Genomic DNA, 23,377 nt, shown 5'->3' with positions numbered 1-23,377 from the left:
TTTGTCAAGCCTTACAGCGTTGTCGGCCGCGGTAAAAGGAGACTCTTTTAAAGTTGACAGGGGGGAGGAGTCCGGTCCAAAAAATTGCCATGATTGGCTTAGCCGCCGAGAGGCGGACTCACATTCTCGAGACACCCAGAGGTGGAGTCGTCAGGAGCTGTCATACTCCGATCTGATTGTTGCTCTGGGGACATTATATGAATAACGTTTCTATATTGATAATCATAGCTTTCTAAGAGTGGATATTGACATTGGGGCCAACCCGACTACTTTATATTTCTATGTGAGGCATATCATCAATTTTCGTAATAATGTGAATGTGAATAGATTCCTTTAACAGGACAAAGAATGAAAATGTCACATTTATTTCAAGTAATGTATAAAAAAATAAAAATATAAAATTACAAGATGAATACAAAGTTTTTATTAATTGTTTTAAAAGTGTTTTGTTTATTGATTGTATGAGTAAAAACATTGTTTTTAAAAATTTTTTTTGCCTTTTTGGGGAGTCTTGTATCTAAAAGAAAAAGGTTGCCTATGGGACAACTGGTGGAGAGTAAGGTTTTTGCCTGGCTAGTAGGTCTAGACTTGAAATTTTAAGCCTTGACAAAGGTATGCACAAATACCGAGACTCACAACTGCCCTTCGAACAAAAGATGCTTCCACAAAAAAAGAAAATTTGGTTGCTTTGGAGGCAGTCCTATATACTCATACACATAGTATGCGCAGATACCAAAATTCATAACTATCTTATGAATCAAAAATGCTTCCACTGAAGCAGAAGATGGTATACGGGGTCCAGAAACTAAGGCATACACCCTACCAAGATTCAGAACTGCCCCATGGACAGATGATGCTCCCACTAAAGCCATAATGGAGAAAGTATATAAATACCTAACAACCAGGTATGTATCAGGACTGAGATTCATAAGTAATGAAGCTTTAAAGAAGAAGAAGAAAAATTGGCTGTTTTAGAGAGCGTATAGCATTATACTTAGATATCGATATACCTAACTCCCTCCTGGGCCAAAGATGTTTGCCCTGAGGCTGCAACTTGATTTGAATTAGAAGCAGTATAGGAATACTGAAAACAAGGTACACACCAATACTGAGATACATGACCACCCCATGAACCAATGAAGCTCTCTCTAAAGCTGAAACTTGGTTATATTGGAGGCAGTATAGTACTATGCATCAATACTGAAATTCATAGATCGCCTCCTGAACTAATGCTTATACTAAGTAGTACTGGTTATTGCTGAGATCGCATAGAAATATCAAATACACCAATATATTAGGTATGTACAAATATTGGACCTCATGACTCAATGCTTTCTAAAAGAAGTAAATTGGCTATTTCTGAGGCAGCATAGTAGCACCAATACATGGCGGTATGCACAAGTATTGAGAAACCCTTTTCCATCATAAGACAATGATGATTCTACTCCGCAGTAATTCAAATATATATATATAGTAATTATAAAATACTAATGCTCCCGGCATACCCACATAATGCTTCCACAACGCAGAAGATTACTAACTTGTGGATACTATAACAATACCAGTGCTCAGAGAATGAAATCAGCACTAAAAACACATACTGAGCCCAAAAATGCTTTCACCCCACAGGTGATAATCCTCAATGTACGCATCAATTGTACAAGAGATGCTGACCAGAAAAAGACTTCTAATACAGATTCCACTTATGGCCAGGAAGTTACCTACAACTACAACAAGCCACAGAAATATATTCCTGTATGTGATCTCTGTCCAAGAGATAGAGAACCATAGCAAACATGCTATCATCCTGGACTGGGCAAGTGCTGCACACTCTGCATTGTATACAGAGTAATCGGTAAAGACCCCACACCTGTGAGCCAGACACACCCAGGCAGCCACAATTAATGGATCAGCTCCACCTGTGAGCAAACTGTCAGGTGCGTCCGCGGGCAAGCAGCACGGAGGGAACACGCTGGCAGGAAGCAGCCTGAAAAGTCAGAAGGCAAGGTAACAAGGGGCAATCCAAAAGGGGTAGTCGAGTGCAATCCGAGGTCGAGGCAGGCAGCAAAGGGTCAGAGGCGCTAGTCGTTCCAAGGTCGGTACACGGGAAGTCAGCAGAGGGTTCAGGAAACTGGCAGCAAGGCGCATAGGAGGGGAGCTTCGTATGTCACACCATGAGGTGAAATAACTCAGCAATAAGGGCTCTGGCCAGGTTTTAATGCCAGGGGGTGTGAGTCCGCCCCCTGGTCACCGAGGCAACCAGGAGGCTTCCCTCCCCGAGAGCCAATGGCAGGCGAGAGGCGGCATGTGTGGGCTGGGGAACCTCCCCTGGCAAGGCCCACACCTGAGGCCTAAACAGGCGCATGCGCGGTGGCCATTGGAGCGCCCGTTGTTCTGCCAGGCCGAAGGGAGGCCTGCACCCTGCGCCGTACCCTCTGACCCCGTGGGGGGGTGACGCCACCGGCATCCTGACACAAACTGAGGAATGGAAGAAGAAAAAAACTCCACCTGAAAAGGTTAGCGCTTGCTATCATACTGAGAGACAAGATTTAAGACATACATACACTCACATTTATAGTGAGTAAAGCGTCAACTAAAAATCTTTAATGGGTAATACATATCTTCCCAGGAAGTAAAGAAACCTCCTCCAGCAATTCCCATACCCTGGGGCTTTGCATCTTCACGCTCCCATCTCTAAAACAGGCAAGTGAAAATTAAGTGCAGTTTACTCAAACAGGGCTGAAAGAGCCCTACCCTGCCCCCACTCAGGTGAGAGCAATCATAGCCTCCAGCTTGGGAGCTCACAACAAGCCCAGGCAGGAAACCCTGGTTGCTACCAGCAACAGAACTCCCTCTTAGGGTCCCCATACACCTTACGATTATTGTATGATAATCGCGGGAAATCCCGCGATCATACGATGATCGTAAGGTGTGTGGAAGCCGTGCGACCTCTACTACTGTAAGGTTGCACGACTTTAAACTTACGGACATGTTCGAAAAACCCGCCGAGCATCCAACGATGTTCGGCGGGTTTGTGGCATGTCCGTACGATAACAGCCGTACGGACCGGTGTGCGCAAGCGCACACGGCCCGTTCGGCATTGCGGTCATCGGAAGCCCGCCCCTTAGGGGGCGTGGCTTGCGATCATCACAAGTACGATCTGCCTATGCAACATAGGCAGATCGTACGTTTTTTTAAGTACCTTACAACCATCGCAAGACAAAAGTCTTGCGATGGTTGTAAGGTGTGTGCCCAGCCTTAGCCTTGCAGCACTCTGCTAGTGTAATTAGAAGTCCAACTTCTGCACATGTTAATGAGTGCATATGAGCCAGCCCGTCTGCAGCACAATGCAGGGTATTAGCATTGGAGCCTGTCAAAAAATAATGCAGGCCCATATTAAAATATTACACCCCAGGTAGGAAAGGGTTATTACCCCAAGCGATTGTCTCTCCTTGTGAATCTCCCTTTAACTAAAGGCGAGTGCACAAAACTGGAGCAATACATCTCCAGTACTTTTGCCCAATGTAATGCTTTTGGCAAAAGGAGTCTGTAAAGCAATCGCTACAGTAACTAGGTTTGCCTTGCTCTTGTAGATAGGCAGCTGCCTATGGCCCAAAAGCCTGATGAAAGTACAAAAAAAAACATCCTAGGCTAATAACTCTCTTTATAAATCTCTGCAACAAAAAAAGGGTCTGCCAAAGAGTCTGAAATTTGAGAAACAATCTCCTGCACCCCACAAATCTATTCCATGTAGGATAGGGCTGCGGAAATTAACATTTAATTACCCGATTAATCGTTAATATTTTCGATCGATTAAAACTATTTTGATCAATTATGAAAACACTCACCTCTCTGCTGGCTTCCGGGAGTCCCGTCAGAGATCCGGTGACGTCACGGACATACATTTCTTATTTCTGGGGCGACTGCTAATAGAAGACAAAGTTCCTTCAGAGGGCTTGTTCTGCAAAACACAAAAAACCATAGCCCAATGAACACCAGAACTTAAAAAAGGTGTCAACCAGTCCCTCATGTCCCCAAACACTGAGAGAAAAAGAATAGGAATGGGGGGTCCAACCCCCTGTCCTACCTCAGAGCTGCTAGCACCAGGATCCAGATGATCAGATGATGCTGCCTTAGAAAATGAGTCTGCTCCAAGGGCTTCCTGCCCTGAAGACTCCAGCTCCAGTGCCCCGCTTCTGATGCCACCCCCTTGCGGGTGTGGGAGCCGCAAGGTTCTGCGTCCTGCTCCTCCTCCATCCGTCCATGCAGTGTGACCGAGCATGTGCCTGCACCCGGTCTTATGCCAGAGACAAAGATGGCCGCCTGACCGGAAACTGTCCAGGGGAATGGCGCCTAACCGGAAGCTCCATGAGGTCCGGCCGACCGCTGCCCTGGTGTCTGATGCACACCAGAAAAGGTAAGCAATCCCCCCGAAGAACTCAGCAGGATGGAGGAAGGTCACAGTACTAGGGAGGACTCCACTGAGACATTTACACCAGAAGGATGGTTGTCTTGCAATCCATGCAGGAAACCTCAGGCATAAAAAATAACCTATAGACAGATGGGGGTTTCATGGAATCCCCTGGCATGCGGTACTCACAAACCAGGGAGGCCCCTGCTCACCAGCACGAAGGCCTGGCTTAAAACAACAAACATTACGATGTCCTGTTTGGCCAGAGGAAACACACAAAAAACTGAAGCGTGCTAGGCTTGTGCTCTGTGGGTGATGTGTTTCCTGTTCCGGTGGGAGGAGCCAATCTCTCTGATGCTGTCCTGGAAGGTGACTAGAGAAAAAAAAATCTCAAGTTTTAGGTCTGTGGGAGGCTGCCAATCGCTGTCTAGTGGAACATTTGATGAGCTAGGTTAGAAAACCTATCCTAGTCATTGCTGCAAGATAAGTGTCTGCCAGCACTCTGTCATCCCCCCAAATCCCCCTGTACACTCAAATGTGTGGCCCTGGTACCTATGGGGTGCCCAGATTGGGCACACATAGCCACATGCCTTTGTAGCTCTGTAGAGTGCTTTAGAGCCTTGGTTCTCAACTGGTGGGTCGCCGCATGCCTTCCACTTTTCTATGCGAGAGGCTCCTCAGTCTCCCCCTAGCTCAGTAGTGTCAGTTCTCACACTGGACAGACATTCAGAATTTGCTGCCTGGTGCCGAGTGTCAGCTTGAGGTGCGGTAGGCTGCAGCTATGGCCGAGAGGGAGCTCCATTCATACATGCATTGGTTACAGCTCCCTCGCGTGCCCTGTAGAGGTGCCTGGACCGGAGTGACGTCACATTCTAGCTCCTGGCACCTCTACAGGACGAGCAAGGGACACAAAATGCACATATGGATGGAGCTCAGTCACAGCACAGTAGCCCACATTGGACCACAGGCTGAGGATCCACTCCAGTTCTCGTAAGGTAGGGAGACTGGGGGATCTTAAAAAAAACAACAATTTGGGAGTGTGTATGTGAGATTGAGTCTCTGGTTGTGTGCATCTGTCAGTGTTTTTTGAGGGCCCATTCACACTAGTACAGTGTGTTAATTGAACAGTCCTGTGCGATTAACACACTGTACCATGCAGTCGCACCTACTACGCGTTCTGGTGTGTTGCCTTGCCATTCAGTTTAATCGCCAGCACCGGAACACACGGTACCACAATGCCATGTGTTCCATTGCAGTGCGACTTGGGTCGCGACTTAGGCCTTGTTCACACCAAGCACGGAGCAGGTGCAGAGCAGATCAGTTGCAGACCGGATTCAAACTGCGTCCAATGTATTCCAATGGTATTTTTTGCTCCAGTTCACATCGCAGCGTGCAGAGCAGATCCAGAGCAGGTGAAAAAACTGCAGCAGGCCCTATTTTACCTGCTTGGGAACGCATCAAAAACGCATGCAAATGCCTGGAACGCACTAAAAGCCCATTTTAAACTTTAAAAAAAAAAGCATCAAAAACACGTAAAAAAGAGTAGCGTGCATGTGCAGAATCCTGACCGGATCTGCATTTGGTGTGAACAAGGCCTTAATGATAATAAGTCCTGAGGCTACACAGGTTGAGAAAACCACTGCTTAAGAGGATAAATGCAACAACTATGCAGATTTAAAAGTTCCCAAACTTTTGCTTTATAGCATCTAACAGAGCTTCACAGTCTCACTAAATGTAAACAGTGCATCTCTGGCGTTACCCTGTTTTAGCCATGAAAGGGCATAAGGTGTCCCATGTATGTGCTGCCACTGAGATTTAGTACTAAGAGAGAGTTAACATGACTGACCTCAAAAATGAAAGGTGGATTAGAGTGAATGAAAGAAGTCAAAATGTATTAGACAATGCCTTCATAGAATGTGTTTTATTAAACGTTTTGTACAAATAATCTTCTCTTCAAACTGTATATATTTATATTAAAACATAGAAAAGGATAATAAAAAAAAGGGTGTTTTACAGAGCAGTGTGAACATTAGTTAAAGAGGTACTCCAGTACCCAAAATATCACCACCCATTGAATCTGACGACCACATTCAAAAAGGTTCCCATAACTCCCCCATTCATTTGCTACATATTCACATTCCTTACTCTCAAACTCTGCCGAGCAAAGAGAAATACCAAGTTCTTCATGGTATGGGGGAATATGTGATCACTACACTTCCTCCTACATGACAATGCTGGTGTGTGTTTAGCCAGTGAATTGGCTGACCCACTGACTAATACTTTGAGCCACTGACCTGGACCAAGTATGCAAATCAGAAAAGGTCAAAAGTCCTTTTTAGCTTACTTGTTCCAGTTCAGTAACTCAAATTATGGAAACAAAAGGGTCAGACAGCCAGGAAGCCCTCGGAAACACACATTTGTTGCGCGTTTCTTTTGCCGCGCGGCGTGCGATTCTCGTACGAGAATCGTACAGTGTATGGGCACCTTTACTGTGCAGATTGCTCAAGTGGCCTGTTAGTGACATACTCAGCTGGCCTTATTAGAAGAATTCTTAGCTGCTCAGGATGTCTAATTTTCTCTATGGCTGTGCAATGCACATCACTAACAGGTCACCACTGCTGGAGAGGAGACCAGAGTTTAACAGTCTTGCTACAGGCAGCAGGGGCATGAATTAAAATCACTCAGTTTAAATCTGTATCAGACCAGGCTTCCACCATTATTTCTTTGTTTGTTCTGTAAACCATGTGCCACATTTCCCTTTTTGCTGTATTATAGCACATCTTGTTTCTCCACTGCCAATAATAATGTGCCCCCTTGACACTTACTGAAGCAGGATGTTGGCCTGTGCCAAATCATATGGGAAAGGCAGCAGATCTTTACAAATGATCAGAATGGTACAATTAATGATTCTAGAAATGTAAAAAAGTAATGAAAAAAAGGATGGGAAACCAAGTAGGAGTTGAGAGGCCCTTTTTTGTCCTATTTTAACATTCTTATAAGCTTTTTGCAAAAGATGCCCCATGCCTTTGCCTTTTTTCACCCTAACATTTGTATTTATGATTAAGGAGGAATCCCATCATCATTATCCCATAACTCTGAAAAACAGAGATCAACCTGAACCCCAGGTATTCTTAGTAATACTGTGGTCACCAGATGTAGAAGGAGCCTTGAGAACTTTTTTTTAGAAAGACACTGAGTTATTCTGAATCCGGTAGTCATCAGTAGAAAAAGGTTTGACAGTTGTGTGGTCCAAGCTTAGTCAAGTCCTTAGGGACTTTAAAAACACCTTGACAGCTGAAGGGAGCCCAATCCCAGTGTAGACACAGGAAATTCTATCCTAAAAGAAATTATAGGATCAGCTTGTCGCTGTCACCAATGAATTAGAATCCATGGAAGTTTACAACACTGCCCAGTAAGAGTCTTCTACGTCCAGGAGCACAGAGATAGGTGCAGGACTGCATATGACCATGGCATAGTTCTTGCTCTGGCCATCAACCCAGGAAGACGGATTTCTCTAGGCCATCCTCGATCTGTAGGTACTCAAGATAAGACTGGAAATACTGGCTCTGATATTGAGGGCTGTTTCTTACATAATGGAGGTAATCTGGCGCTCCAGGACACACAACGTTGTCAGCCAGGAGAACAGAACCGGCTCTCAGCAAACCACATTCCTAGAAAGGAGAGGACAATGCAATCAAGGACAACTCCCAGCAGATATATCAAAACAATCATCAGTTCATCTATGTATTCCCTTAGAGCTGTTTTTAAAACTATAGGTCGGGACCCAAATTGGGTTGAAGACGTGAGTGTGTAATAATAGTGGCACAAAATCAGAGGCATGTGGAATAGAACAGTTTTCAAATCGTAAACAGTACATTCTGAGACCGTCTCTAAACAATACAGTTAACAGGCAGTCCTTGTTTCTATGGGATGAAAACATAATAAATATTCCCACTGACAACAGATATTGGTTATATCTTCCATTAAAATAATCAAAAATGGTGTGTCATGATATTTGAAGTGCATCTTTAGCCAAAACCTATTTTTAGGATTAAGTGCAGAAGGGTTAAAAGGAGAACTATAGGGTAAGTGTTTTTCCCCATAGTTCACCTCAGGGTCACGGGAGGACATAAACAAGCATCCTCCCGTGACCCAAAGCGAGCTACAGCTCACAGCAGGGACAGTATTGAGAAGTGAGCGAGCGACGGTATGTGTTCGCTCACTTCCCGATCTATTGAGCCGACGTGTAACAGTTTCCTTTTCACACGTCGGCTCGAACTATGAGGCTGAGTGATTTTCACTCGCCTCATAGTTCTCCTTTAAAACGTATGTCTGTAATGCAAGATCAGTGAAAACATACCTCTAGCAGTTTGGTGTCAGGGAGATAACTGACTTTCCAGTGGTCTATAAAGACCAGGTCAAACTTCTCAATGTCCAGTTTCTTCTTCAGCTGAGGGATTAGGATGGAGCTGGACCCCACCAACAGTTCCACCTGTAGCATAAAACATGAATGAGAGTCTTCCCCTATCCCAAAAGAGAGACAAAGTGAAGCACAGCCAGACAGCGGTTCTAATCCTTTCTCATTCTATCTAAAACCAAAGCCTCCTCACACAGGTGTTTTGTTCTATGTCAGATTTCCAGAAAACATGGTTTTTCATTAAAACAGTCACATGTATTTTGGAATTTTTTTTGCCGTGAATAATTTTGTTGCCATTTCTATGTCAAAGATATTGTCCATTTAAGCCGACATCCTCCAGCACAGAAGACACTTCCATTAGAAAGTAATGGCCCTCATTTCCCATACGGACTATTAACCCAGAAACCCTCTGAGCAGTCACATGATCCACATTCTCATGGTACAAAGAGCGATTGTGATCTGAGAAGTCATCTGTGGATAATTGTAGACTTGATTTTTCACTCAGCCACAGATTTCTTTTTGCTTCGAGCTACGTCAGTTCTTAAAACGAGTCAAGTCAATCTTTGGCTATTATACGGTGAAGCTGAAAAAAACCCCTTATTGTTTTGTCATAGCTTAGTCTATCAATTAACCGTACGGACTGTAAAACAGTAATTAATTGGCATGACAGTCGAGGGACAACCTGAGCAATTTTCAAGAAACAACTTAGCTGAGGATATTCCCTAAGATTCTGTGACTTGACATCTTTGCATTATTGGAAAGGTTGTACGTTAACAGACAATGGTAACATATTTTGCATTCATTTTACAGCAGGATAATGCATTTCACATAATAATCCCATTCATATTTATGTGGTTTGCAAAATCAGCTGGTCCCCTGAGCATTGGCCCCGATATGCTTCTTTAGTGTGGCTGCTTTACCCTTGCAGGGTCCTATGGAGCCAGCCTTGTGTGTGCTAGTAAGCTGTGTATGTCTCCACAAACACACAGGCACAACAAGGCAAAACACTCCTCCTTTCCCTTCTCCAAGAAACTAGATGGACAATTGCTGCAGACTCTAATCTCCCTTGTGGTCTTGCATTTGACAGGAAATTCTGGGAAACCGAGCTGAGAGAGTTGGAGCTCTTTGAAAATATGACTGTGACTGCTTGGGTAAAAATGTAAAGAAATACATTGCTGGAAAAAAAAGGTTACAGAAAAACTCCAGGGAAAAGTTTTATTAACTCTTGAAGTGGGACTACCCCCGATTTTTGCCATAGTTCTCTTTAGTTTTGTGACCCAAAACTCAGCATATAGCGGGCTATTGCTGGCTATATGCTGACAAAACAAAGGTGCGCTGCAGCCGGGACGAATCCTGACCGTCTCGCCACCTGATTGACAGCTGGCTCTGCTGTCAATCACGGAAACCCTGCATGGAGCGGTGACTGACAGTCACTTCTCTGCAGGGAGAAGATTTGGAACTCAGCGATCGGCGGTATGTGTTAGCCGAGTTCCCGATCAATAGAGCCGACTGTGACAGCTTCAGTGTCACATATTGGCTCTAATTATGGGGACGATTGTATTTCACTCTCCCCATAATTCTCCTTTTACTCGTTTGTGTCTCGGTGCTTAAAAAAAAATACTCCTACTCAACTGAACTGGCGAGCCGACTCCCTGCTTCTCTGGTTCTCCTTTTGTGCACAGATGGAATGTTCCTCACCTTCCTCACGTCTATACACTTATATACAGCGTCATGACACAGGGATTCTTAGGCCGCTGTAGAGGAGGGGGAGCAAGTCTCTAGTAAGCCAATCTAAGAACATGTCGGCTGGAATGATCAGCAGAGCATAACTTTTTTCTTTTTACTTGGACACAAACAAGCAGTTAACACTTGCAGTTCGGGGGTAGCCCCACTGAAAAAGTTAATACAAATGTTCCCAGAGTTCTTTAACACTACTTCAAAAACACTCAAAGTTTTCCCCTTACTTTGCAGAAGGCATGAACATAAAATGCAAGTGTAAAGGGTACAATGGGCAGAATTTATCAAAAGTGGAGCCGATTTGCACCGCAACCAATCAGTTTCTTTGACTCATTTTCAAATCTTACCCGAGCAAACTGAAGAGAGATGCTGATTGGTTGCCATGGACAACTGCTCCAGATTCTGTCTGCTCCAGTTTTGATAAATTCCCCTCAATGTGCTTTTACATGCATTGCTGCATGCACATAGAGGTCACCGAGTAATGGTTTGCAACTGACCATCATCATAGAAAGTTTCCAGGAAGCTGAACAATCTTTTTGCTCAACAATTCACCAGTCATTAAAGCATATCTAAACCCCAACAATGCAATTTGCTTATTTTCTTCCTTTCAGTCGGTTAAATACATTACATATTCCTATAGTAGCTTCAAATTTAGAATTAAAAGGGATAGTTTATTTTCAATGTGCATATATTTTGTGTAATCTACGTATATAGTGTTTACCTTGTAATCATTTTTTGATGTAATTTTCACAGGTTTTTTTAGTTATTGTATTAAATGTTTCGATTTGAAGATTTGCTGCTACAATGACTTGGCTTCACAACTGCTGAGATAAAATATATCAGCCACACAGGGAGTGCATTGCCCAACTCTCAATTATAGAAAACACTCTGCATTCCATTTAATACACCTACTACGAGAGACAAACATTTTTGCACTCTGTGTATAGGGGGAATGGAAGACAGCCTATTCAAAGCAAAGCATTGATGCTACTATAATCAGCTGCTGGCTGTGTTGTGTTCCCATGGATCTTCCCATCTTCTTCCAAGAAAGACCAACAGGCCTTGCAGGGCCAGTCTACACACCAAAATTAGACCAAACACACTACTAGTAATCACCTTGCAGGTCCCTTCCAGAATCTGACTGAAAAGAATTACTGGGAATAAAGATCTCACCTTGCAAGTTTGCCCAGCATGTTGCCTCTCTGCAGTCTCCTTCCGAGTTGGGAGTGAGGATGATGTGAACGGGTTTTGGGAAGTGCGAGAAAAAAGTTGCAGCGGCAGCTGCAGACATTGCAATGTGGTGTATAGAAGGGCTTCCTGAAGACGCCACTTGAGCTGGTAGGAAATGGGTGGGAGGGTTGTGTTGCTGGCGGTCTGCTCGGCCTGAGAACAGGGAGAGGAGACACTGGAGGGCATGGGGTACTCTGGGACAAGGGGCATCTACAGGGATAGGCAGCATAGCAAATTGGGTTTGGTGAATGAAAAAAAAAAATGATATGCTTTAATACAAGACAGCACCAATTGTGTCATTCCCAATTAAAACTGGTTATCTATACATTAAGCCATCTCACTAAAGACAGTTTTCCTATTTAAGTGTATCTCTAGCCAAAGATTTTTTTTTTTGTGGTTTTTTTTCTTTTAGTTTGCATAGAGTAGGCAAAGGTTAGAGATTAGTTAATATGTTGGCGCTTACACAGAGATGACGACTTATGTGGCAGTGCTGGGCCAAATACCAAGAACCAGCACTGTCCTATGGAGTGAATCACATGTATTCCCTTAGCTGGAAGTACCAAGTATTTTCTCTGCTTCTGGCAGCAGAAAGGAGTGGCAGAGAAACAAAGGAAGGGTTTATGTTGCAGGGAAAAGGGCACTACACACAAACCTGTTGCTTGGCACTGACTGGGCAAAACACAGGTTACGTTTTAATTATGTATCCCAATCATTCTCCCAGGGTTAGCCCACAACTGGCTGAGACTGAATATGCAAATTTGCTGGGAACACAAAAAATTCTGCTCAGCTCTTCCTCTCGGGTTAATTCATTCCTTGGGCTCGCTCAGGTCTGTTTGTAAATTACAGTTGAGCTATTAAACTGTGTGAACAAGCTTTTTATAGTAGGAGGAAAGGAGAATTGGAAAAAGAACCTAAAGCTTCACCAGCTGGCTGGATAGAAAATGACATAATATGAATATATTTTAAAAGAAATTGTATAGAAAACTACCACACATTCCCTTTCTGACCTGCGCCTCCAGACCTGCATGCCGAATCACTTCTTTGGCCACCTGGGCGTAGTGTGGATTCATCTCTATGGTAATAAGCCGAGCACCAGGGGGCAACAACCTAGCAATCCGTACCGTAGAGTAACCGCAATATGTGCCCAGCTCCAGCACCCAACGAGGGCGGGTCTCCAGGACAATAGTATCCAGGATTTCACCTGAGGGGGAAAAAAAATTAAATAATTATAAAAATCAGCAAATAATTACACAGACACACAAGACTTAAACAGGCTTAAAGTGGACTTGCGCTTGGACCATGCACAACAAAATGACAGACTCATTTAACTGCTAGCACCTCCCCCTACACACACCCGGATGGCATCTGGCGATTGGTTGTTCAGCTGTGTAGCTAGGTGGGGAGAGAGTTCTCAACATCAGAATCTTGCCGCTTACAGTGTGTGAAATGCTTTGGACCCTGGGTGCCAAATGAAGTGGTGGGGAAGTAAAGGGAAGGCAAGCTCATGCAGGTGGGGTGGGCAGTATTTAAAGTCGACCGGAATTTTTTTTTTAGAAATTAAGTTTTTCTGTCCTATAGGGAACATCTAGAAATGTTAATTGTACCTATGTGAAGCCACACACAAAAAAAAAAAAATCTATTTTTTTCCCCAAAATAGCAGAGCACTTCCTGGTATGCGAGGGTGCATAGGCATTTCTGTGCCTACAGCGTCATAGCTGTATATCTGCAGTGTGAGATCTAAGGCACTGTTGCCTCCGATTGCTAGTGCAGAACAAAGCACGGTAAATCAGTAATGGGGAAAGATAACTTTTTTGGCACAGCTTCCAGGGTTCAGTCCTTTTTATGCAACACCTGCATAGGTACACACGTTTATTTTAAGGAAAACATTTTGCATGTAGCATTGCAGGCTGTCATTGTCCAACTCTGGAAATTGGCTACAGCTCCAGGGCCGAACATGCCTCCTGCAGAGTCATACACATTTGCCTGCTAACAAAATTACTACCAAAAGTTGGGCAATGGCAGCCTCCAAAAGTAGATGGGAGTCATTGCTATACTAGGTTATAGGTTCCCTTAAAAGTGGAAGCCCATCTTGAAATAAGTGGTCATTGATAAATGCTGTATAAGTATCCTTTTCATCTGTATATATGTTTAGTTTTTCTTGTCGTTTTTCTTCCATCTCCAAAATACTTTATAATTTGTTATGGATAGAGCAGAGAGGGGTCAAGTTTTTATTGTCATCTGTGTCCCTTTTGGGGAGATTACAATGTCTGACAATGTGCTCCTGGGGACACGTGCTCTCCTCTTTTCTGTAGGGAGAAACTGTGAAGATAAGACTTTCCCTACTCTACAAGAGAACCCAATGCATGCCAAAATGAAAACAAAAGAACAATTGATCACTGTCCAAAAATCTTGAAAGTCTGATGACATGCATTCTTCTGACCACTACACCACCCAGTTATGTCAAGCAATGCCTGGAGAAATGGAGTACACATGATCAGACTGTGTAAAACAACCTCTAGAATAATAATAAAAAAAAAAAAAAAGAAGTGCAGTCAGGTATTCATAAAATAAGAACAATCACTACATTTTTTTGTACATACTGTTAGCATAACTGCCTAAGACTTATTATAATTCCCAGAATCCTACACTGCAGAATTTAGACTGAAAGTAGGAGGTTCTACACCGTGGGCCAATCAGCCTCTATTATATGCACTGACATTGCACATTATATATAGGCTGACAAACATGTATCAGGTACTAGAGGATACAGAGAGAGATCTGGATAGACACCGACTGTACCTGGGCATGGTTACCCGAGAGGAGACCAAGGAGGCTTTTTAATGATCAGAAAGTTGTTTGTGTTGCCTTTAGCATAATTGCTATTGCAGTATATTGTGGCATAGTCTGCAGATGTGTAAAATTACCAGTTAACCTACTTTAAGCACATGTAGAATGCAGATTATGAAAACGGTGATAGCAGAACACAGAGTGAAGTCATATGACCGTCTCAACTCACTTACCCTTCTTGTCTCCCACATTCATGGCCCACTCTACTTTGCTGCAAAAAGAGTCAATGGCAGAGATGACACTGAGGGCATCTCCATGCTTGGCCCAGCGCTGTACGAACTGCAGAATCCTGACAGGCCGCGTGGTGCCCGTTACAAAGTCTTTTAGCCGTTCCAGGTAGTTGTCGTGCCACCAGAGTGCCCAGTCACCATTCGTACGTACTTTCCAAACCACAAAAAGGAGGCACAACAGTGCAGAGCTCAGCAAGAACACCGCTGCCAGCATCATGTAACCGGCAGCAGGGAAGAGACAGTAAAGACCTGATGGGAAGATAAAAATTTAACACATTTAGAAGACTGCAGAGAGAACACCTGCTATTAAGTTTGAATGCATCATCTGTATTAACCAGATTCTTACTATCATTAGTCTCGTGCGGACTTCAAAATGATTAGTTGCTGGCATGGGCAGTTCTTTTAGGGCAACAGCCAAAGTTAAAGAAAATACAAAGTTTAAAGCCGACTATACATTTTACAATCCGATTGTACAACCTTTACATTTACCAGTCATTTTATAGTGCAACGGCCTAACCAACCTATGACATTTTTATGTTCGCCGGACCTTTACACAACATAGTTTGAAAATCTAAAGGAGACTATGCAATCAGAGAGTGTAACACCGCAGTCCATAGACACCAATACAGTCATGCAATCCTGTCACTGATGTGGACAATAAATTTACTGCTGACTATATGCCCCTGTCCCCCAAAGTGAGTAGGCCATGCTGGGTTAAAGGGAATCATTGCTTTACCCATAGAGGAAAAAAATAGATTCCCTTTAATGGCAGTCCCTGCATTTGTTAGATGATCCACAGCAAACCCTGCTCACATTCTAGAATCGGCTTGCACTACGATTGCATCCCTGGTGCAGGCAAACAAATGTGCCATTGCCCATAGCAACCCAATCTAGAAATAGCGACACTCCAAAAAGGTCTTCACGGAAGATTTAAAAAAAATCTTTATTTATGATGCAAATAGATACCGTTTGTTCCTCCACATGTATGCGCAACCTTTAACATGTTTCACCATTCCGGCTTACTTAGAAGGTATCTCTAGGAGTAGGCCAGAATGGTGAAAAGCGCTAGAGGTTGAGCACACATGGGAGGAACAAACAGTATGTATTTGCTCCATAAAGAAAGATTTTTATCTTCGTGGAAGACATACCAGGCACTTCTATGTAGTTGAGGAAAGGCTTGCTCCCAATGTAGTAAATGTTTGTGCAAAATCTAGGTACACTACGTTCATTGGCTTTCCTCCATTTAGGTCGCTACTTACCGCTTTATACATGTTGATAGGTTTGTCTGACAAGAGCGGTCTTTCATAAATGCATGCTGGTTGTCATTTATGATTGAGCCCATTGAGGGATAAAGGAATTCAACTTCAGTCCCATTATACTGCCATCTACAGAAGAAGTGGGCAATGGCAAACAAAATAAAAAGGTAAGCCAGGCCCCAAGAGAACCCCTCTTGTAGCCAGCATGTCTTCTCAGTTTTGTGTTAAAGCAGTACTAAAAAGGCATGAACTAAAACTCAGAGGGGTGGACAATGGACTCCAAAAAATAGATATGTTAAAAAACCCAATTTTTTATTTTTCGTTCATTGAGGGACAGAGGAATTCAGATACTGTTGGGACATCCAAAAGTAAGTCTGAGGGGTGGGCAACACAGCAGAAGACACACTAACAGGTCTCACTAGGGGGACTGGGCCAGTGAGAAGCTGACCACATTCCACCAAAAACAGGTAGCGCAATAACCAAATTCCCAAACCGGGAAGAAAGGACCCACAGCCTGATGCGGTCAACATAACTAATCACTTGGGAAAACCCCCAAGAGGAACAGGTCCAAAACAGAACCTAGTCCAAAAGAACCAGTCCCTGCCAAGCAGGACCAGCCGATCTACATGGGAAGGTTCGAGGTCCAACATTCTTTCCTTAAAAGGTCAAGGGGATAAAACTCCATGACGAAAAGGAGGTTGCCTAGCCAGACAACCAACCTCGCTAAATGAGGTACATCAGAGAATGTATAGTATTAGACTATTAGTACAACCCAATAGCCCACAAGGGTGTGAAGCCCACAAGAGAACCGAAGTGTTTGATCCCACAAAGCCAAGGTGACAGAAGGAAGAGGGCGCAAGGCCACATGGATGGGCAGAAATCAAATTAGGCCTCAGCCCCAGCCTGGTGAGAGAAGACCACCAGGGTACACTAAAGGATGAAATCTAAAACATCCTCTCCTATACCCCTAGGCAACATTGGGGCCTGCAGAAGAATGCTGCGGAGACTGCCTAACCCTATATACAGCTGTTGGTCTAGGAGACTCCTGATCCCCCCCAGATCAAGCAAAGCATCAACAGCCATGAAGGGAGGGACAAGAATCAAAGCCAGAACCGTAACAGCATTTACCTAATTAAGGACAGGGTAAAGGAAGGTATCTGGAAGACCAATCACCAGAGAGTCCTCTGGACATGCTGTCTACAGCAGAGAGTACTTGCAGCAGGAGGCTAAGGTGTTACCCTTGTTGACAATCCAGGGAGACACAGGACCCTGCAGCAATGATCTCCACCCATCAAAAGAAGTAGCAGGTGTGCCGAGATGTTGCTGGGGATCCGGATACTTGTCCCAGTAAGGAACAGCTAGAGGTGGTCCCAGTCGACCATGAAGGTCAGGGAGTCCCTCTGCTGAGAAGGGACCCTGGAGGGGCCTTCCTGAGGTAGGGAGTGGACACACAGATGGGGCACAGCTCCAGAACCTGACTTAAGATAAAGGACTGTGTTTTGAGCAAGGGGTTCCAGGGAGGGAGGAACCCAGACAGACTAGGGAAGGTGCAGTGTCCTTTGCAGTAGTACAGTGACAGGGACTCAACCCATGGGCTTAAAGGGGGACTCTCTGTACTTGAATGCAAGAGAGGCAAACTACCCAAAAGACTAACAGGAAGCACAATCAGCATGCCACTTGTAGAAGTGGGGATGCACCTTAATGCAGAAAGCTTTTGAAAGGGGTAAGCTGACCTCTGAGTTTGAGCCCTATGTGATAAGCAGAAGTCAAGCTCAGAGGGCTTGAGGGCACCTACTGCAGAAGTAGATGGAGACGGGTGAAATTTAGCCAAACGCTCCCTCAACCTCCTACGCTGGGGCAGGAGCATGCTCTGGCATCCTGTGGCATTACTGATCAAAGTGTCCAGTGCAGGGCTAAAGAAGCAATATCAAAAAGGTCAGCTGAGTCAGATGCTCTTTGGATAAATCATCCAGCATCCCAACAGGAGTACTGTAGTGTCCTGCAAATCTGTGTGGACATCAGACCCATGCGGGACAGAATTTTAGACGCTTGTAACAAGCAATCAAAGCTGGAGTATAAGGTTCCCAACATTTGATCCATCTGCTCTTTGAAAAAGGGATCAACCCAAGCTGAGGAAAAGATGTTCCCCATCATGGAACACTAGCAAAAACATTGAGGGCTGGGTTATGATTTTTCTGTTTGCCAATGTCAGATTCTTTTGTAGGCAGCAGTATAACCAAACTTTATCCGTACTACTGTGTCCCTCAATGGATGAGAAATAATTATACATTGTGTATTTTATTGTACACATTTTGTCATATCAGTAACATTTTCTGAATAATTTTGGATGTGATATGTATATGTATGTACAGCCTTTGTAGAGCCTCACAGTTACTGGAAATTTCGCAATGCACTCAGCATGTGGAAACATTTTGCAGCTGTAATTGCAGTTGTGTGAACAGTCCACCTCCTGCACGCACTTTGTGAAAAATGATCGTCTCTTACAGAAACATTTGGCTGGGTGGAGGACAGACTGCTCCTTTCAATGCTCGCACATTACAACTGTTATTGAATCCAAATTCAAGTTTGATCACTTGTTTGCTCCTTGCTCTACTGTCACAAGTACCTTTAATAGTGGTTACCCTTTATTAAACACCAACATATTTTACAGCACTGTACATCCCTTGATAAAAAGGGAGTGCAAAAAACAAATGTACAGAGATAAGACAGAAAAGAGCTCTACCCGCACTAACTTTGTCTTAGAAATAATTTCTTCAATGTTTTCCCATCCAATAGCTTTTATCGGTTACACAGTATTGATGAGTGATGATGAAGGCGAAAAGAATTTGCAATTCCATGATCAAAATTATACATTTTGATTGGATCTCATCGAGATCACAGCCACAAACACTGCATTCATAAAATGATAGGATTACAGTAACTCAATTGGTAAAGAAAACCTGACAAATGTGTGTAGCTTTCTTAGCAGCTGGTCTGTGATTTAGGAGTGAGAGATCCAATGGGAGTGACATCTGATGCAGTTAACACACATCATCTGATCTAGATCCATATTACCCTGGCAGGTCTGAGCTTAGGATACAAGCAAGACACAAAAGTAAATCGCTAACACCCAAACCAACGGTGTGGCCAGCATACAGTAGAAGTTTGTTAATCAGACACACCTGAGGATACAACTGGCAAAACTCAACAGCAACACACAAACTTGTATCTAGACAAGTCTCACTTACTGAACCGTATGGAATCTCCTGTCTCTTGGCTCCCGGGTGTCACCAGCAGTCTAATGAGTGCAATATTTGCAGTGGGAGGAGAAGCCAAATCTCTAACACTCCTCCTTCCTAGCTGCCTACAGGATATTAGAGTTCCAACAGAGTCACTTCAAGCAGAGTGCACACAATAGAAACTCCAGAAGAATGCAATTGCTGCAGCTATAGGCAAATTAGATGTCCCAGCGTTAGCAGGGATTCCAGGCTCCCAAATTTCTCAACAGCAGCAGGCTTGTTTGCATATAAAGGGACATTTTAGTGAGCACATATTGGAAGTTTAAATATATATATTGTTTTATGACTTTAAAATTTTCTAAGCCTGCTCTTCCGAGTTTTTGTTACAGTGTTAAGTGTTTTGGATAGAGTAGAGAAGAGTCAATTGCTTTTGTCAGGTGTTTATTTCTGTGACCCCATTGGGAAGATTTTCCTCCACTTGGGAAGAAATAGGGGGGTGACAAATAGGGTGTGACATACTGGGGCATGAAGGTATAGCCAGTAATAGAAACATTAGCAGATGTTAAACGCCTCCCTAATGTATTTCCAAATTTGTCTGTCCCCATTGGAAAGATCTCATTACGTCCTGTTCTGAATCACTGATGGTAAATCTCCCTTGTAGAGACACTGGCATTCTCTTAAAGGAAACCTGTGCCAAAATAATTGTAGTTTACTATTGTTGACTCCTCCTTCTGCAAAAGATAGTTTGCCTGGCTGTAATGGCTTCAACAGTTCGAGCCATTATGGGAACACATGTTTTGACTTGGGTCACATCTGCTCAGCTACGTCACATGCAGGTCGTGTGTGTGTTTTTAATGAATCTTAAATTAATTGACATGTACTTAAAAGGAGAACTATGGGGTTAGGGCTTTTCCCCATGGTTCTCCTAAGGGTAACGGGAGGACACAAACTAGCTTCCTCCTGTCACCCAAAGCTCAGTATACCGCGAGCCGTAGCATACTGAGATGCCGCAGCCGGAAACGGATCCCGACAATTCTGTCTGGATCCACCCAGCTGCGCGAGTAACAGCTGGCTCTACCTATCTAGAGGCAGAGCCAGCTGTACCCACCCCCTCCCCCGTCCGTTCTGCCAGTCAGCGCTGGAGGATCAGACAGGGAAGGGGGGAATTCCTGCAGGGAGCCATGAGTGACAGTCACGGATAGATCCAGAAGTGAGCGAGCACCGGTATGTGTTCGCTCACTTCCCGATCTACTGAGCCGACCTGTGACAGTTTCATTGGCACAGGTCGGCTCAGATTATGAGGCTGAGTGAAAATCACTCGCCTCATAATTCTCCTTTAAGCGTTAAAGGCCTGTTAGTGTTTCACAACTAGTGTAGATACAGAGGTTAGCAGATTTCTCTACCACAACCTATAGGGATTGTATATATTTGCATACATGCCTTGGTGGAACACTGAATTACGAACTAACTGATATTCCGAAACGGAACAAATTTTTTGACGGCGCACAAGTCTAGTTTATGGCTCTATCTCTCAAGATAAAAAGACAACTGATGTGATACCTGCTACAAACCTGCTACTTTGGCAGAATTGAACATACTGGCACCGAGAGAAGAAGAACACAGTATGCTATATAAAGCTAGAGTGCAGAGGAGACTAGGTCTGTTTACCGGGTTTAAATTCCAGTAAGGATGCTATGTATACAATACACTGACATAATACTAGTATTGTCAAGTTCTAATCCTTGCCTCTCTGCAGTTAAAGACTAACAGAAATGTCTTGTTATTGTGATCGCTGTATTCTTTCTTTGTCTTACTGTTCTCTTTCCTTTGCTCTCTTTGGGTAAAATCTGAACTATGTGCTCCAGCTGAGGGATGGTATCCTTAGTATCACAGTTTTGTTCTTACTTAGTCCTATACCAGTAAAACGGAAAATGTCATGGGAGTGCTGGAGCAGACCGATAGTTACCTTGTGGGTGATTGGTTGGAGGGGTCTGGCCGGGCCCGACATGATTGTGTATAATGCTGTAGACGTATGCAAATGTTTGAATATGCCTGGCCGTGAGGCCCATATGCTTTACAGTTCTGTGCAGTACTCTTGTGCTTGTATAAATAAAGAATAAAAAAAAAAAGATTAAACAGAAAAGTTATGGCTGAAGTTCCACTTTATCTAATTACTGTATATACCAATCAGCCATAACATTATGACCACTTGCCTAATACGGAGTAGATCCACTTTTTCCACCAAAACAGCACTGGCCGTTAAGGCATTGACTCCACTAGACCTTTGAAGGCATGCTGTGGTATCTGGCACCAAGCAGTCAGTAACAGATCCTTAAAGTGACATTAAACCCTCAGATTTTTTAACATAAACCAATACTGTAATGTGTGCCTTACTGTAATCCATGGTACTTTCCCTTCTCTTTGCTGCTCTTCCTTTTAAATCCTCATGTCTTCTCATGCTTGGGGAGAACTTCCCTTTGCAGCCGAGTGCCTCTTCCTGTAGTGCTGGCTCAGGTTGTGAACCTTCACAAAGACACCATGTATCCATTTCAGAGACAAGGCAGTCTGCTGCAAAACAGAAGTTCTGCCCAGCAGGAGAACAGATACAGATTTAAAAAGGAAGAGCAGCAAAGAGAAGGAAACAACCATGGATTACAGTAAGGCACACATTAAAACAATCTGAGGGTTTAATGTCACTTTAAGTCCTGTAAGTTGCAAGGTAGGCATTCGTGGATCTGGCTTGATTTTCCAGCAGATCCCACAGATCCTCAATAGGATTGAAACCCTGGAGGTCGTCAACACCTCAACCTCGTTGTTATGTTCCTCAAACCATTCTTGAACCATTTTTGCAATGTGGTAGAGCGCTGCTGAAAGAGGCCACTGCCATCAGGGAAGTCAGCAGGGGTACCCTGACTGGTCTGCGTCTATGCAGCCCCATACACATTAAACTGCAATGCACTGTGTGTTCAGTCACGTTTCTATCAGAACCAGCATTAACTTTATTATCAATTTGAGCTACAGTAGCCCTTCTAATTGATCAGACTACATGGGCCAGTCTTCGTTCCCCACTTGCATTTATGAGTCTTGGCCTCCCATGACCCTGTTGCCAGTTCACCGGTTTTCCTTCCTTGCACCACTTTTGATGGGTCCTGACCACTTCAAAACTGCAGCACTTGCAGTGGTCTGGAGTTGGTCTTACCCAGTCGTCTAACTATCACAAATTTGGCCTTGTCAAAGGTCGCTCAAACACTTAAGCTTGTCCTCTTTTTCTGCTTCCAACACATCAACTTCAGGGACAAAACATTCACTTGCTGCCTAATATGGTGTTGTGTCACCATCTGGTAATTTCCCACTCCTCTTGTCCTGGGAGAGATATCAATGGTAGGATTTCCTCTTTTGTTTGGAGAGTACTTATCAGAACAGGAAGTACTGATGGTAAATTATAAAGTGGGGAACAGATATAAAAAATAAAAAAAAAACTGACAGAATACCTATTCTTGCCCACACTCTCAAGCCAAAGAAAGTTTCATTTCTACTTTCAGGTTTTTCTTTGATATGTCTTAAGGCCCCAGGGCTAAGAACTATAAAAAAGTTGCCAGTTCTGCACACTATTACACCATTACAAAAGGGACCCTATGTGTAGCTAAGACCACCAGACTCCACCTATAACAAACATATGATTTCATGGTGAACTGATTTTAAAATGAAATGAACAGGTTATGTACAGGTTAAGAAAAAGGATATTCTAAATAAACGTCTAACAGAGATGCAGAAATCTGTGAAACAAATTAACCCATTGAGCTCTTTCTTTCCAACGTTTCTAGTGCCTGCCACCCTGTGCCTAACCTCTTGCAATACACCTCAATGCTCAACAGCAGGGCTTCTGTAGAGCAGCATTGTGGCAATCCAGTTTACACATCTTTTCACGATTTCAAATAAAAAAATTAATGAATGAATGTCTGGAGCGAGACATATCTAATAATATACTTCTGTATTCAAAAAAGAACCCC

General features: G+C 43.6%; 1 protein-coding gene across 1 annotated transcript; it reads right to left on the bottom strand.

The window, feature by feature from the left end:
• Window positions 1-7,583: 7,583 nt before the first annotated feature.
• On the bottom strand, window positions 7,584-19,400 carry LOC108788258 (catechol O-methyltransferase-like). The gene is made up of 5 exons (XM_018557998.1): window positions 19,377-19,400; window positions 14,816-15,121; window positions 12,803-12,996; window positions 8,772-8,903; window positions 7,584-8,082 (listed from the first exon to the last, which is right to left on the bottom strand). Exons 2-5 carry the CDS (start codon window positions 15,087-15,089, stop codon window positions 7,903-7,905), a joined length of 780 nt encoding a protein of 259 aa, XP_018413500.1. The 5' UTR covers window positions 15,090-15,121; window positions 19,377-19,400; the 3' UTR covers window positions 7,584-7,902.
• Between the last annotated feature and the right edge of the window lie 3,977 nt (window positions 19,401-23,377).

This window comes from Nanorana parkeri, unplaced genomic scaffold (assembly GCF_000935625.1).
Source record: "Nanorana parkeri isolate BGI_ZX_2015 unplaced genomic scaffold, ASM93562v1 scaffold315, whole genome shotgun sequence".
Classification (NCBI taxonomy): Eukaryota; Metazoa; Chordata; class Amphibia; order Anura; family Dicroglossidae; genus Nanorana; species Nanorana parkeri.
This window is presented reverse-complemented; position numbering and strand designations above follow the sequence as displayed.